General features: G+C 35.0%; 1 protein-coding gene across 2 annotated transcripts in view; it reads right to left on the reverse strand.

Moving 5' to 3' along the window:
* Positions 1-2,537: 2,537 nt before the first annotated feature.
* Positions 2,538-18,262, reverse strand: part of SCN1A (sodium voltage-gated channel alpha subunit 1) — a 142,805-nt gene continuing 127,080 nt past the window's right edge. For both annotated transcript variants that reach the window (XM_056110249.1, XM_056110250.1), the window contains 6 exons: positions 16,229-16,510; positions 13,648-13,701; positions 12,180-12,317; positions 10,169-10,273; positions 8,273-8,543; positions 2,538-5,784 (listed from right to left, as the gene is read on the reverse strand). In XM_056110249.1, the coding sequence (XP_055966224.1) occupies positions 4,607-5,784; positions 8,273-8,543; positions 10,169-10,273; positions 12,180-12,317; positions 13,648-13,701; positions 16,229-16,510 (2,028 nt within the window). In that variant the 3' untranslated portion in view covers positions 2,538-4,606. The remainder of the gene's footprint in view (positions 5,785-8,272; positions 8,544-10,168; positions 10,274-12,179; positions 12,318-13,647; positions 13,702-16,228; positions 16,511-18,262) is intronic.

The raw sequence follows: 18,262 nt of genomic DNA on the forward strand, positions 1-18,262 counted from the left end.
TGATGTATGTATATATTTTTATAGGTAATAGAGGTAGTATATATAGAAATGATTGTAGAAAGGTCTTATGGATGTAGAATTGTCCATTTAAATGTTTATCATAAATATATATCCAGTTTTACTATTATTTACAAAATCATACTTTCACATATAACTTTTGTGATGTTTCATGATTTTATGTATTTTATATCATCAATCCTTTGATACAATAAACAACTAGATGTATACAGTAGTTGAAAAACTAATGAAAATTCATCACAAAAAAGGAATAGGTTTGAACAGACACCCTCTCAATGAAGACATACAGATGTCCAAATAGGTGTTAAAAATTGCCTTTCAGGGCCAGAGCAATAGTACAGCGGGCAGAGGGTTTGACTTGCACGGAGCCCATGCAGCCAGCCAAGGTTTGGTCCCTGGCATTCCATCCGGGCCCAAAGCTCATTAGGAATAATTCCTGTGTGCTGAACCAGGAGTAACCCTTCAGAATCGCCAGGTTTGGCCTAAATTTCATCACTTAATCATTAGGAAATGTGGAAATGTAAGCAACAATGAGAGATTATCACACACCAATGAGACTGGCACACATCAGAGTAGAAACAAGCAGTGCTGGCAAGAACATAGTGAGCAGGGGTGCATGTTTTGTATGTATGGGATGCCAATTAGATCCATGGCACTATATGGCCCCTCAAGCATCTCTGGCTGGAACCCTAGAGGCTTCCAAAAACTTCCAAGTGTCCCTGAATGATGACAATTTATTCAAATAAAATATTACAAACCACTATAATTTATTCTTATAATTATTTTAAAGTGAGTATCTTAATCTAAACTTAGTTTAAATTTTGGAAATTTTTGGATACCTTTTTTTCCCCATGATTTGTAACTTATTTATTTTAGAGTTCAAATTACCCTTCAGGCCTTATGGGAACATCCTTCACATTTGTTTCTGTGTCCTATCATCATGACTCATTCCCTGAGCTTTAAATTACTTTTAGTGCAACAAATCTGATGCAAAATAACACTACAATGAAGATAGCAATATATTCAATTACATTGTGTCCCTTTGTGTTTGGAGAAGCACCAGTGAGTGCCAGTGTGTGTGGAGTACAAACAATTCTCTGGGAATTATCTAGCCGACCTTGTTTGTGCTGGTGGAAAGGGAGACATTTTTTCCAGCCACTGCTAAATTAGAATTAATTGCCATGTTGTTGTACCCAAATGCGGTTTTGAAGAGACAGGTCAGTAAGTAATAGGTTGGGAGAAGCACACTGTGTATGTCTTGTTTTTTTTTCCTCTCCTTTTCGAGGCCTGTTCCTGGCTTCTGGTTTACTGTGGTAATGACTGAGGGCCTCCCCCCCTCAGACTAGTAGCTTTTAAAACTTTTTTTTGCCAGACCTGGGTAGCGTGCTCAGCACTTACTCATGGCTCTGCAATCAAGATAACCCCTAGCAGGCTCAGGGGACCTTCGGGACTGCCAGATGGTCCAGCTGCATGCAAGACAGTCTCCCTTCTCACTGTGCTATTTCTCCTGCAGCATAAATAGTAGTATTTTGTTGTTGTTGTTTTCACAAGCTAGCAATATTGCCATCTGGATCAGTCCAGTCCATATTTATTTTTTTATGATTTCTTTGAATTTTCTACCAAACCAGTGAGAACGAACCGTCAAACTAACCCAATGTATGACTTTGCATCGCATCCATTTTAACATTGGCCATTTGGTAACGTTACCTAATAATAATTTCTCTCCATATTATTATCTAGACAGGAGACTAAAATAAGGCAACAACATTTACACAAACGGGCCATTTAAATATGGGTGAGATAGGTTAGTGGAAAGTGAGATGAACTGAGGAACTGAGTACGTCAAGTCTATTCCTAGGACTAAAGTAACAAGAGGTGCAGTGGCAAGGAGAGCTCAAATAGAGGAGCTCTTAGAGAAGGTTGTTTGACTGGATGGATGACTTCCTATTGATGAATGCAGCCAAGTCAATGGAGAACAAAACAAGGAACTTGGGAGTAAACACCTAGTTTCACTCTTGTCCCATTGTTGCTTTCCCAGAGGTGGTGGAGTTGGGGGTGGGGGCTTTCTATTTGCCAAATCAATTAGGAGCTAGAAGGTAGCTATTAAGGCAATGCACAAAGCCACCCTCCAAGTGAGACTGAAGTATGGGCAATAGTTTTAGAGGCATAAATCAAATATCCCACTGACGTTTAGCAACTTAAACTTTTAAAATCCAGTTTTAAAGACACCACTTTAAACCTAGTCAACCATCCTTGTTATGGTTCCCATACTTCTTTTCTATCTGGAGTCTCCCGCTAAAGCTTTGGCAATAACAGAGATCCTTTTCCAAGTAGAATACAGCTGTTTCCTTGGAGTCCTTGGATCTCATTTTCTTACCTCTATCCTGTTTCTTTTCTATCCCAGGTTTTCCAGATATGTGTATGTGTATGTGTGTTGCAGCTCCCCTGTCTCCCAATTTGTAAGTAAAAACATCCTCATTTTATAAAACGGTGTTAATAAAAAGTAACTGAGCAAGCAATAAAATAAAAAATGTAATCTTTATTACTTTTGCACATTTTTAATGTTGGTTAGCATCATTTAGGGTAATAGCATTTTCCAGCATGCATTTGACCAATACAATTTATCTAAGTAGTTTTAAGAAAAAGTGGAGCCTATGATTTGCCTCTGTAAGAACACAAATGTCTGATGTAATTGACTACTGAAGTTCACTACTCTTGTTACTGTGGAAAAAAAGGTGAAACCCACATCATATTTAGAGCAGTCTAGAGCAGCATAACACCAAAAAATAAATACATAAACAAGTTAAGAAAAAAAAGGGGACAAAAGTGAAAAAAGTTCTACTTTAATCAAATATGCTCCCACCAAAATAAGTAAATAAAATTTGATACCCTTTTCTAATTGCAAGACATAATTTAGATGTGAGTTGTGAATCTATATTGCCCCTTAAAATAATGAATAATCTAATATTAACAAATGTAATTTAAAAAGCATAAATCTACAACTACCCAGTCTTATTTTCATTTCTTAGCAAATTTCTTTCATGAAAAAGTACTATGGACAGAAAGTAAGAAAAGTGATTGTGATATCAACCTGAAGATAATTTCTTTTTCATATTTATATACATAATGCTGAAAAATAAAATAAAATGACTTTTTTACAGTATTTATATTTGCTTATAAAATTCTAAACACATTTTAACAGGTTAAGTGGTGTTATTTTAAACATGTCTGTACAATCTGACTATTTGCCATATGTTATCCACTTAAATTTTAAAAGAACCAAAAAGCTGTTAAAGTGCTGCAAACTATTGCTTAATGACTTAAAGAAATGAGATCTGTTGAACAATTTCTTTGACTTTACCACTGACATATGGCTTCTCATAAATGAGATTCTTAGCAGTGGGAGAAACCAGATTCAGCAGCATGATAATATAAACATGCATTGATAGCATCCAAACTATCTATAATGGTACAGAATACATTATATTACCTGTGTAAAGCTTGCACTCTACATTTCTTGTGGTACATATTTGATGCAATAAATAGTGTGCTTAGATCATTATTTGTTTGCCCAAACGTGCACCACAGGGTAAAATGACTATTTACATAATAAATAGCATTTCATTAACATATACATTATCAACCTTGCTGAGCTGAAGATGGCTAACCAAAGTGCAGATTAAGCAGAAATTTATTAAGGGTTGTTCTTTTGTTCAATTCAGTTCTCAGGGGAGAAGCAGTACTCATTATTCCTTTTTTTAATTTTTGTTTTGATTTTTTAAATACATTAAACAGAAACAACATTTATGAATCTAGACATTTGAATGAAGTTTGTACCTGCTAAGATTTAATGGCCTACCCTTGAAAAAGAAAAGACCTACCTTATCTAGAGGGACTGGGTTGGCAAAAATAAAAATAGCAAAGCACCTCCAACTATCACTGAATTACCCCTCCCAGAAACATGGATGGAATTTAAGAACTCATTTTATTCCTTGTGACTTTTTTCATGCACAGTCTCTAAGTATAGCATGCCCTCATGCAAACCACTTCTTTGTGCAAATGGGAGGGACATGTGATTTCTCTTACCTGGATGACAAACCTGTTAAAGAGGTCCTTTAGTCTATTTCCCAACAGAAACCCCATTTACAAAAATAGTCACATATAATAAACAGCATATGGATTAAAAAAAAGATGAATCCACTAACCGATTTTGTAAAAATGTGACAAATGTGGCAGTTGAAATGCAAAGAGTGGATTAAAATTACTACACTAAAGTTTTTCACGTTAAATAACCCCCAAATTATAGGTTTGCACCCCTTTGAACTGGTTCCTACAGTCTGAGTAGCCATTTAGTCTCTTGTCTTCAGCAGTGTCAGCTGGTAGTGAGAACAGTAACCTCCTGTCAAGGTCATCTCCCCTTACTGAGTCACAGTTTTCTGACAAGGGGTCACTGTCTTATTGTAGGCACTGACCTTAAGTAGATTTGTGTAAAAACAGTCAGTTTGGCATTGACCTCCTAAAGGAGTCCTGTTGACAAAAATACATCACCTTTCACAGGCTGTAAACAATTTGTCACCTTTTAAAAATTTTATTTCCCTTTGGCTTTTTCATCTTTACCTTCTTGCTCGTGTTTTTCCACGATTGGCTTTGTTACCCGATCATAGGAGGGTGGGCAAGCGGCTGTGGACATGGTCAGATCAGTTTTTTCTGTAATAGAGTTTTCATTTATTCTGTCAATTATCATGTCTTCTTTGATAAGAAGATTAGCCCCACCTTTGAGTTTATTTTTATTATAGGTAAATGAAGCTTGTTTTACAGTTCTCTTTAGAAGGTGGCGCCTGTAAGCACGCTGAATAATAACAGCGGACACCTCCTCTTGTTTTCGTTTTAAAGTTGTAGTAATTGGCTGATAGGAGACCTTCGATGGGTTGGAAGCCATGAATCGCTCTTCCATTTGGACTCGAAGAGCATCCATCTCTCCACTCTCCCCTAGAACACGCTTCGTAAAAGCAAATAAGATATCGAGACAGTGGATCCGGTCACCACTTACCATGGGCAAATCCATGGCAATGAGTTGGAGTTTGTTCGGTTGCGGCAAATTGAGTGGGGGTTCAAGAGCAGCTGCAAACTGAGATAATTTTTCAAACTCCATGAACTGGGTGGCATCCGGATCAAACTTTTCCCAAACCTCATAAAACATCTCAAAGTCATCCTCACTCAGGGGCTCTGCACTTTCTTCAGTAGCAACACTGAAGTTCTCCAGGATGACAGCGATGTACATGTTCACCACAACCAGAAATGATATGATGATATAACTGACAAAGAAGAAAATCCCAACAGATGGGTTCCCACAGTCTCCCTTAACTGAGCTCCCCGGGTTATTTTTGTTAGGGTCACAATCTGGAGGTCCACTGTTAAGAATCGGTGCTAACAATCCGTCCCAGCCCGCAGAGGTGGTGATCTGAAACAGGCAGATCATGCTGTTGCCAAAGGTTTCAAAGTTGAACATGTCATCAATTCCAACTTCTCTCTTAACATAGGCAAAGTTGGACATTCCAAAGATGGCGTAGATGAACATGACCAGGAAGAGCAGGAGGCCGATGTTAAACAAGGCAGGGAGGGACATCATCAGAGCAAAGAGCAGAGTGCGGATCCCCTTGGCCCCTTTGATGAGACGCAAGATTCGACCAATCCTGGCCAGACGGATGACTCGGAATAGGGTAGGAGATACAAAGTACTTTTCTATAAGCTCAGCCAGAAACATACCTGTGGGCGGGGGGTGGGGGGAGACCAACCAGTGAAGAAGTTATCAAATACTTTACTTTTCGTAAAGGCTCTAAAGTTCAGAATACTGAAACTTATGTACACATGCTTTTAAGTATCACATACATATAATATATCATAAATATTAATTTTGACATCAAGCATAAAATTCTATTCAGTGTTTGCTAAGGACAAATGAATTCTTATGATATTATTAGTAACTTTATAAGCAGAACTTCAGAGAGCTTTCATACTCTCTCTTCCCTTGCCATGCACATGAATAGTGCTGCCTACCAGACAAGAAGAAAGGGTTACTAGAAACTTGTCATGGTTGATGTGTGATCTTGGTCTCTTAGCATACAGATCTGTGAGAAACCTTGTTTGTGCTCTTTAAGCAGCCACTCTGGTTCTGGTAAGGCATGTCTGAACTAAGATGATATTCATTAAAAAAGGATCTTACTGTGCTTTATGACTTTGAAGGCGATTTATGGTTATTTTTAGTTTACATGACATTTCAAAACCAAATCTCAAAAACGAGTTAAAAATTCTCAAGTCTATGTAAATTTCAGAGGGTTAAAATTTATAGGAATATACATATTTTTCTGAAATTGCCAAGCTACATAGCCTATTTTGTGCTCTTATCTGACTAAAATGTCTGGTTTTGATACAATTTTCTTTCTCCGTGAACTTCGCTTCCCTAAATTTTAGCTTTAATATTACTATATATTTATATATGTTCTCGCATGTTTCCAAAGGGATCAAAGATTGATGCTTTCTTCTTTAACATTTGTCTTTCTGTCCCCTCCCTTGAAATTTTCTTTTCCATTATCTTTTAATGAAAAAATAATTATAAGAAAGATCAATAAATCATGTACCTTCAAGTTACATAGCTTTATTCTATAAAGGATAAGTTTAAATAAACATGAAGGGTGTGTGTGCGTGTGTGTGTGTTTGTGTGAAAGACAGACAGACAGACAGAGAGAAGATAGAGCAGAGAGAGAGAGGACGTAGGGAGCAGGAAATAACAGAATCAATGGCTATATACAACACATAAATTGGATAGAAGGTCAGCTTCTCTAGAGGGAGAAATGGCATGAAAATATGGTCTAAAGAGATGACCCATAATACATAGTAAAATATAGACCCACTTCCAATTCATCATCTGTTTATATACCTGGTTCACACAGAGACCTCTTCACTTCCATGGAGCTAGAGTAGCTATATTTTAAAAGATATGAGCTATTGCTTGTAGGATCTCTTCTGTTCTGTGTTCTAGGTTTTGAAGTGTATGACTACTGAAATGATATCTTAAGCCAGCTCACTTTCTTTCTGCATCATTACTATTACCTCCTTTCAAAATAATCTATGATACCCTAATAAGACCTCTCATGCACATTTGCTAAAACTTTGATCCCCATCTTTATCTCCTAACCTAAAGGACTTGTTAATTGCTTATTTATCAAAAAAAATTATTTCTCAAACCAAAAAATCACATTTTATATTGCCTCTATGGACACCAACTAAAAGAATTTCTTTATGTCCCAATAACACTTAACAATTTGAAAAATTCATTCACTTTCTTCACTTCAAAATATTTTGTGGAAAGTAGCTCTTATCTATTTCATGTAAACTCCAAAATATATTGGCACAAATTTCTTTAAAAGGTTTATTAAAGCCAGGTAAGGCATGAATATTATCATAATGAAGTACCAATATAAAATAAAATTAAATGCAATATAAAAATCTTTCATGGAATCACAATTTCTATAGGAATATGCATATTCCCTTGTCTTTTGGTTCTGTCATATCAAATTTAGAGAAAGATACAATGCTCAGGAATATAGTAAGTGCTCCACAATATATGATCTCAGGCATTTAATTAGTATGTTACATACACATCTTGAGGTTTTAAAGCACCAAAAGTCATCATAACTATTCTCAATTCCAATGTAATTTCAGACTGAAGGAGAAATTGATGACTGTTCAGCCCATTGTACTTTTTCTTATTCTCTTTTCACTCAGTGCTTCTCTTTTTCCTGCCATATTTCATGACAATTTTTATTTTGCTTTTTGGGTCACACCTGGCGATGCACAGGGGTTACTCCTGGCTTATGCACTCAGGGGACCATATGGGATGCTGGGAATCGAACCCGGGCCAGCCGCGTGCAAGGCAAATGCCCTACCTGCTGTGCTAACACTCCAGCCCCTCAAGACAATTTTTTTAAAAAAAAAAACCTTACACCACATTTATGGTTTAAATAAATAAGACTTTACTATGTTGATAATTGATAAGTATTGAAAGTAGGTAGACTAAGCCTATAATAGTGTAAATATAGCAGAAGCCTCATTTTGTAATAAAACAACACATGTGGAAATAAATCAAGTCATAGGTGGTATCTCTGTGTGGGGGGGAAGAACTGGAGTCTAAATTTGATTGCTCCAACTTTTACTTTTATTGATATGAACTTAGGAGACTTTAAATACTTCTTACCTACAATGGAGAGAATAACAACCACAAAATCAAAAATATTCCAGCCTATGGTGAAATAATAATGGCGCAGCGAGATGAGCTTCAGTACACACTCTCCAGTGAACAGCACAATGAACACAAGGTTGATACGAGACAAAATGGTAGTGACATAATCACTCTGGTCATCTGTTTCTACCATCATCGTGACCATGTTCAGACAGATGAGAATCATGATGCTTATGTCAAAAACTTGTCTGGTCACAAAGTCAAATACCATTCCTTGAAATTTATTCTGCAAAGAAACAGACATTCTGTTAGTGAGAGGTTTTGTTGTTGTTTTATAAACTTTAGCATCCATATAGCTACTTTCTGCACATATTAACTTTCTATATTTCTACATAGTAGCCATTGATCTTGGTTTTGTAAAAGATCATCTTTAGTCCTTATTTTAAACTGCTATTTCCCAATGAGTAGTCTACAGACTAACAATACTTTTCAAAAGGGAATTTTTATAAGAAGTTTTGCATATACTGTATTTCTCTGAGATACAAAATATGTGTTGAAAGCAACTATGTTTTGTTACCCAGTATGTGCCCAAATTATTTTGACCTTAGATATCATGGTTGGGCTCTCTCATGATTGCGCTGGAACAATAGCATAGCGGGTGGGGCATTTGCCTTGCACGCGGCCAACCTGGGTTCGATTCCTCCATCTCTCTCAGGGAGCCCAGCAAGGTACTGACAGTATCCACCTGGCAAGCTCCCTGTGGCTTATTCAATATGCCAAAAAACAGTAACAAGTCTCACAATGGAGACATTACTGGTACCTGCTCAAGCAAATCGATGAACAATGGGAGGACAGTGCTTCAGTGCTTAGATCATGAATATAGAACTAAATACAATGTGGGACAAAGCCTCCTTATCTCATAGCAATAGCTCAATTCATCATAAAAAGTGAGAATATTGTTTATTATTAACATATTTTATTATTGATAGACTTTTATAGACATTAGTGAATTCTAACTACATGGTCATATAAATAAATAGTTGACCTAGAATCCTTTTCTCTTTTCTCCACCACAATAGTTAGATCTGCACTGAAAAATAAAATGAAAGTTATTGTTTCACTCAAGACCTCATTAAATTTTTTATCTAGCAAAACCATGCATGTTTTCAAATCCAACCAAAAGCTTATTCTTCTCCTTAACATTTCTTGACAATTCTTGAGTTATGTTAACAATTGTTTATTTTTCACATTACTTATGTATCTTACTACTGGCTCTCAGCTCAGAGATCACTCCCATTCCTGGTGGGTACAGGGAACCATATGAATGCCAAGGATTGAACCCAGATCAATTATATGCAAGGCAAAAATTGACCTACCCACTGTACTGTTGCTGTGTGGTATCTTTGGAAAACTTCTTTTTGGGGGTGGGGGGGTCACACCCGGCTATAATGCACAGGGTTCGCTCCTGGTTTTGCACTCAGGAATTATCCCTGGCAGTGCTCAGGGGACCATATGGGATGCTGAGAATCAAACCCAGGTTGGCCGCATGCAAGGCAAACACCCTACCTGCTGTGCTGTCATTCCAGCCCCCTTTATGGAAAGCTTTAACTACTGCTACCAAAGAGGTAGGTTAGCAATGCTCTAAAACTAGAAGGAAATTTTGCCCAGGAAATATTAGCTGCTATCTTTTCCATGAGAAAACCAATTATATTGTCCATATAATTTAATCCTCTCTCGGAGAGCCTGGCAAGCTACTGAGAGTATCTCCCCTGCATGGCAAAGCCTGGCAAGCTACCCGTGACGTATGCCAACTCAGTAACAATAAGTCTCACAATAGAGATGTTACTGGGCCCGCTCGAGCAAATTGATGAACAGCGGGAGGACGGTGTTATATAATTTAATATTTCTTACTCCTGGTCGAGGTATAGGCTTTTGTGGCTTTTTTGATCCCAATTTTTTCATTGCATTATAGTATTTCTTCTGTTCTTCTGTCATAAATATGTCTTGACCTCCAAAGTATAGAAAGGAAAAACAAAACTGATTAAAACTGTGTCCCCTTATACTTGTTTCATGATAAATTTAAAATAGGAAAGAACAGTTAAAGAGGAACATGCAAATTTCAATACATTAGCATCATTGTACTGGGATTTTAAATTTGAATAAATAGAAAGCACTTTAGTTCATATAATTTCATTTAGTTCTCAAATCATCCAAATTTAACTCTACTAATTATTATTATTATTGTTATTAGTTGTTTTGGGGCCACACCTGATGATGTTCAGGGATTACCTTTGGTTCTGTACTAAGGAATCACTCCTGTTGGTGTTTGGGGGACCATATATAGGATGGTGACGATCAAAACCAGGTTGGCCTGGTGCAAGGCCAGTGCCTTACCCGCTGTATTATCTCTCTAGCCTCTCTCATCACCATCATCATCATCATCATCATCATCATCATCATCATCATCAGGAGAAAAAAACTGAAACTCTGTGAGGCTTAGCATTTTACTCATTTTACTCAAGACTATATTAGTTGAGGTGAATGGTAATAATTGATTTGCCAAAATACTAAATGTTTTCCTCCTTATGCTATGTATGCTGCCTTTCTGAAGTTAAAGACAATGATTTTCTTATTTAAATGTAGCAAGGAGCTATGGTATGTACATTCCAAGATGTTTTAGAGTTAATCATGGAAGTTACTTTCTCTCTGGCAAGGACTGGTGCAAAGGAATAGAAAGCTAAAAGGTAAGTACAATTACAGCCAATTACAAGGTAAGTCAGACCATAATTATGGCAAGAATGTAACAGTCCAGTTAGTAAAGAGAACTGGAATTCAGGTGGTACGTTAAATGAAGGAAACTGATTCTGAGTACAAAATAATATTAGCCAAGGTACAAGGTAAAAGGGTCAGGAATGTTGTAGAGTGAGAGTCTCACATAACAAAAGCATAAGTTAAATAAAAAGAAAACATGCTAAGTAAATGACTTGAGGAAGCAGTACACAAAAAATTACCAATATATAAAAAGCACTTTAAAATAGTTCAGTACTTACAATAAATTATACAGATAAATTAAAAATAATTTTATTTATCAAATATATAAAGTAATAAAAATCTTAAAAGTAAGGAATCTAAGCATGTGCATGCACTCTGTGAACATGAGTGGATATATTGTATATTATTGTAGAGAAGCAAAATAACGTACTCTTGGAATTAACATTAAAATATAATTAAAGACTCATTTTTGTTGAAAAGACACTCGATTAAGCAGTATTTAAATTATTAAAGGTAAGAAGCAACTGGAAATGATAAATGCTATCTACTCTGAGAAAAAAATATCCATGCAAATCAAAATCATGAAAAAAATCATCAATCTTGGTAAAGTATTGAGTAAAATTTAATAATGCATGTATAAACTTAACAAAATAGGAAAACATGTAGAGTCAAAAAAATTATCACTGTTGCTGTCACTGTCATCCCGTGTTACAAATAATCTTATTAATAAGTGTGTGTTAAGAAAATGTTTGAGGAGAAAAGCAAAACGTGAGTGTTAGTTACTGTAAGTGTAAACAATAATATTAGTACTGTAGTAAACTGATACTCCAATAAAAACTGATTTAAAAAGAATAGATGGTCAATGCATATGTGAAGCATAAACAAAAAAGAACATTTTGCTAGATTAAAACAAAAATTAAAAATGAGGAAGAATTGTAAACCTAAGCAAAGTAATATAAAGCATAGTTATTCTTGGCTTTCATTACCCTGAAAGAGATGAGTGGTGGGGGAGGGTGCTTATACACAGATAGACATATACCTATATATGGACATATATGGTATCATTGGGTTCTTCAAATTAATATTCATTTGGTGGAGAGAATATCATGAATAATTTTACTTAGAGGAGAAAAATATTAGAAATACTTATCTTCTTTTTTTGTTGGTTGAAATTATCTATGATCACACCAATAAACAGGTTCAAGGTGAAAAAGGACCCAAAGATGATGAAAATAACAAAGTAAAGATACATGTATAGACTTTCTTCATATTTAGGCTGGAGTTCCACCTGCCAAAGGAGAGTATTTTATAAAATATCATAATGTATTTTGATGATATAAAAGTCATTGAAATTTTTTATGTGAAAAGAAAATTTCTAGTAATGCATAAACTAGTGTTTTTCTTTTTTTACATTCTAAAAGAGTGACTATTAAAAAAAATTCTGAAATTAGACTTTAAGAAAGCTTTCATATAAAAAATATTATGAAACTGTATGTTTAGTTTAAAATATTGTTGGTTGAACAGCAATGTGTTTAATTTGGCTATTTTAGGTGTTGGATTTTTAAAATTAGAAAGATAATTAGTGAAAAATCATCAATAAAATTAGTGAAAAATTATCAGCATATTTAGAAATAGTCATTTATATATACATGAATTTCTTTAGTAAACAAGAATTGGATATTCAGTAAAGGTTGATTACTATACTATTAACATTACAAAATTCATTGGATTTTTCATATGGCATAGACAGAACACTCCATCTAAAATCTTCAATGATAATTTAATCTTTAGGTTGTACTCTCAGAAAATTAACATTGATCTATCACATCACTTAGGAATAAAGAGTCACTATTGACAATTCCCTAATACGTTCATGTCCTTCCAAAGACAATGAGTTAAAACCAACTAAACACACACAACAAAATCACTAAGAAAGTGAAATAACACCACTCTCATGGGTATCAGAAATGAACCCAACATACAAGCTAAAGCCTCTAGGAGAAGCGCATATCAAGAAAGATAAAAGTGAACTTTGCCAGGTGTTAAAAATTAAAAACAACAGGGATTGTTATTTTTGTGAGCGGGGTTGGCTTGTTTTGTTTTGTTTGGGTGTCACACCCTGTGGTGCTGACTGAGAAGAGGCCTGCAGTGACTCCAGCGAGGTGCTCATGAGATCTTGTGATGCTGGAGATCAAATCTGGGACTTCTGCAGAATGACCGTGAAAGGGAAGATTGCAGATCTCTGAGGCTGCATAGCTAAAGTCCTGAACTTTACATACTAATATGAAAAATAAATATTCATTCCAAATACTTATAACAATCATGTAGCTCTTTACACTTGCTTCAGTACACCAAATGTATTAAATAAAAGAAAGCAAAATATTTACTATGAGAATATTTGTTATTGAATATATGCAGTGTTACTTTTGCTTAAATTTCAAATTAATTTGTTCCATTTTAGTGTAATTTTTCTGATAAATGTTATTAGTTTTGAATACTAATGAGTCATTTTTTCTGCTTTTAATAATCTGGATTATTCTACTTAGCTTTGTTCTCTGTTGAATTAGTATTAGCAGCAAATAAATATTATACAAAGACAGGCTATGAGAAATACTTACATTTCTAGAATCAACTGCTGCATACATTATATCCATCCATCCCTTAAATGTGGCCTATTGAAAAGAATTTGAATGTTTCATTTTTAAGTAAAAATAAGTGAGACTTGATTTTTAAAAAATAATTCACACACATATATTTAAAATATACATATTGGAAAGCATTTTAAAATAGATTTTGGGTCATCACAATATCTTGATATATTTGTTGTTAGATAACCAACTCATGAATAGTTCTTAATTTTTCAGAGGTAATGATGTATTGTTTAATTTCAGGTGCTATCAGAATTTAGTAGAATATTTTCAAAAAGTATGGAATATTTAAAAAAATATTCCAGAATGTTTGGCAATCTCTATAATAGAAAAATAATTATAACTTTAGCTTTTTATAACTTATATTTATCTGCAAGGTCATCAAAGTAACTGAAACTCTAAGATTTCTTGATTGTAACAACTCCCCAGATCAAACATAAAGTAAAAACAAGTCAGACTTGAAGACTATAAGAATTTTGAACCACAACATTGCCAAATAAACCTGCATTTTACTTCTCTGCAATTTTGATGAGATGAAAATGGGTTAGAAAAGAGGAAGTAATACAGTAGACACTTCACATTTTCAGATTTATTGCTTTTTGTTTGTTTGTTTTTTGGGCCCCACCTGGTGGTGCTCAGGACTTACTCCTGGCTCTGTGCTCGAGGCTCATTCTTGGCAATACCCAAGAATTGAACCCAGGTCAGCTGCACTATCCTACTGTACTATCTCTCCAGTCTCGTGGTATTTACAGATTTAAAAAGGAAGTAATGATTCCTAAAAAATATGAGTGCTTTCTTTTAATATAAAAGAAAATGTGAACTATTTTTCTTTCTCTTTTTTTTTTTTGTTTTGCTTCTTGGGTCACACACACCCAGCGATGTTCAGGAGTTACTCCTGGCTCTACACTCAGGAATTATTCCTGGCAGTGCTTGGGGGACCATATGGGATGCTGGGGATTGAACTCAGGTCAGCCACATGCAAGGCAAACGCACTATTCGCTGTACTGTCCATTCGCCCCCCACTATTTTTTTTTTTGTGTGTGTGTGTGTGTAACTTAAAAACCCAGTAGAGCAAACATTACACTAGTTAAAATTGACTTTAGTAATGGTACCAAAAGACCATTTGAGCTGAGACAAAAGAACCTGTGTTTTATTTCTATTTAGCATTTAGGCACTGTAGTACTGTAGCACTGTATTCCATTGATTTGCTCGAGCGGGCGCTAGTAATATCTCAGAACAAATTGTGAGACTTGTTACTGTTTTTGGCATGTTTGGCATAATGCTACAGTGACAGGAGTTTTTGGCATATTGAATACACCATGAGGAGCTTGCCAGGCTTTTTTGCCATGCGGGCGAGATACTCTCAGTAGCTTGCCGGGCTCTCCAAGAGGGGCGGAGGAACCGAACCCGGGTCCGCAGCGTGCAAGGCAAACTCCCTACCTGCTGTACTATCGCTCCAGCCCTAGCATTTAGGCAGTGTCACAAATTTTCCCAACTCCCTGTGAGGATCCAATCCTAAAACTTAAAAATCATTGCTTATATCATGCTAAGTGAAATTAGTCAGAAAGACAGGAACAGAATAGAATGACTGCACTCATTTGTGGAATAATAGGAGATTAACACCTAAGGACAATAGGAGATAATAATAGGAGACTGTCACCTAAGGACAGTAGAGATAAGGGCCAGGAAGATCACACCATAGCTTGGAAACCAGCCTCACATGCTGGGGGAAAAGGCAGCTGGGATAGAAAAGGGACCACTAAGTAAATGATGGTTGGAGGGATCCCTCAGGATGGGAGATGTGTGCTGAAAGTAGACTATGGAACAAGCATGATGGCCTCTTAGTACTTGTATCGCAAACCATAATATCCAAAAGGAGAGAGAGTAAGAAGGAATGTATCTGTGACAGAGGCAGGAAGGAGGTGGGAAGGGGTGGGGGTGGTGGGTGGGGTATTGGGAACATTGGTGGTGGATAATGGGCACTGGTGGAGGGGTGGGTATCATTGCATGACTGAACTGTAGTTATGAAAGTTTGTAAGTCTGTAATTGTATTTCACAGTGATTCCATAAAAAAAAATTTAAAAAATCATTGCTTAGTCTTGAATTCAAACTATACACCCCGCCAATTAATTACAATTAGTTGCAATCCATTCAGGTGGGCTAAGTATAGATTTTGAGAGGCTGATCTACCAGAGAGACAAGCTTCTAATTACAATAGATAAATAGGAGCAAACACATTGATTCATTAACGTTTTCAAATGAGAAAGAAGAGCAATATAGAGAGAACAACCCATGGAACAAACTGATTGATCTCTATATTCTGCACTACTTAGATGTACTAGTTTCTTCTATCCATCTGGACTCAGAAAACCATACTAAAAATCAAATTAGAAAAAAACAAAATGTTAAAAACGATTTTCTTAGTAACTATATAATCAAATTAGACAAAAGAAGAAATATTATAAGCTATTTTTATAACTAAATAATAACTTGTTCAAGGACTTTGTTATTATTCCAAAAAAAAAAATCAGAGAAAAGAGTGGTTACTTACAACTTGAAGCAAAGAGAGATACCCAAATCCTACATTATCAAAGTTTACTTTCACATTTTTCCATCGGGCAGTCTCATTTCTTTCTATTAATTTTATGCAATCAGAACGATTATTCACTTCGGTGATTTTAAACATGTCACCAGTTGTGGTGTTAACACAGTGGTAGAATTTTCCAGCAAACAAATTTACGCCCATGATGCTGAAAATTAGCCAGAATATAAGACAAACCAGAAGCACATTCATGATGGATGGAATTGCTCCTAAAAGGGCATTCACAACCACCTAGTACACAAATGGAAGAAAAAGAAAAGTCAGAATTCTTGTTGGACCAAAAAGAAAGGCATCCCCCTAGTAATCTGTGGCATTTCTAATTTTTTTCAAATACTAGGTCTATTCCAGAATATTTAAAACAAAGTAAAAATTTTAAATAAAATCCGTTATTTCATAAGCAATACAATTAGGGAAACAAATATAGACAATGTAACAAATAAACAAAAATAACTTCAAAGAGAGGGAATTGTCAAAAAGCTAAAGTAAAAGCAAAATTAGAGGAATTTGTTTCCATATGAAGTCAGAATACTTCTTTTTTCACTAGAAAAAAAAATGAAGCAGAAAATCCTAATACCAAAAATGAACTCATTCAAAAAAAAGAAAGCAACATATTAAGGAATAAAACTAAAATATTTGGACATGATTTATTTAACTAATATAATTTAATTTAAATTTCATATGTATAAATATAGTTATTATTAAGCACCTAATATAATTTTAACCTTAATTATTCATGCATTTCTATGACTAATAATTTTTGCATAAGCAAGACAATTTAGCATTATGTATTTCATTAGATCATCACATCGTTTATTTCAAGCTCCAGTCATGTCAGTTGTTTCATTTACTGAGTTTAATTCAATAAAATTATTTTAACTGAAACATAATTGAATTCAGTTTATTAGAAAAACAAGGAGGGATACCTTATTAGAGGTGATAAATCTCAAATCTGATACGATTTCATAAAATTCTGAACTAAACCATTATCTACTTAGATGATGCTACAGACTTGAATTCTCCCTATGTCCCTCTATTATTCTGATCAATCTTATTCAAAGCAAAAGACATGTATTAAAATGTCTTCTACTTTTCTTTTGATGTCACTATATCTTGGAACACTCAAATAGTTTCTGACTATCTGAGGAAAAAAAATACAGGAGCCAGTTCTTAATAATCTCCAGCCCTGTTTAAAATCTAAAGAAGTCTTGACCTTCGTTTGTTAAAAGCAGTATTATTTAAGTAGGTCAAAGGAAATTGTAAAACAATGACAGAAGTGAAGAAATATGCATTAAAAAAATTTAACCAAGTTATCCAGGCATAATCAGATTACATAGTTTGTTTAGTAAACTGAACATGGCAACACTGTATCTCATTTTGCTGACTTCATTTATACAATGAAATAAATAAATTCTTAATTATACTTTTATTTCAAAGGTGTGGCTTTGTTTCTTTTATATTGAATATTTGAAATTTGAAATCATGTTATTGTCAATCCTTATTTTTCAGAATATTTTACCTATCACCTTGATTTAAGAAAATATATCTGTTGTGCGGACATTAAATGCATGTTAAAAGGCACTTTTTTGGGGGTCAGAGGATGTCAGAGAGATAGTCCAGTAGGTAGGGTGCTTTGCTTTGCACATGACTGACATAGGTTCAATTCCCGGTTTACCTTCCTCCCTTCTTCCCTCCCTTCCTCCCTTTCTTCAGTTTTTCTTTTTGTTCCTTCCTTCAACACTGTTTAGTTGTACCTTTATATTGGATTTTTCTCACATAAATCTGTAGGTCTCATACCTTTTCAAACCTTTCTCACCTTTCTTACTTTCTTTTCCCATTTCACCATTTCCATTCCAGTTCTGACATCTGTTAACTTATATTTGCATAATTGTAAAACTCCTTTTTATCCATGTAAGATGACTCAATCTTCTTTAGATCTTACATTAAAATTATTTAATAGATCCCCACTGACTATGAAATTCTATC

This window comes from Sorex fumeus, unplaced genomic scaffold (assembly GCF_029834395.1).
Source record: "Sorex fumeus unplaced genomic scaffold, SorFum_2.1 ptg000009l, whole genome shotgun sequence".
Taxonomy (NCBI): Eukaryota; Metazoa; Chordata; class Mammalia; order Eulipotyphla; family Soricidae; genus Sorex; species Sorex fumeus.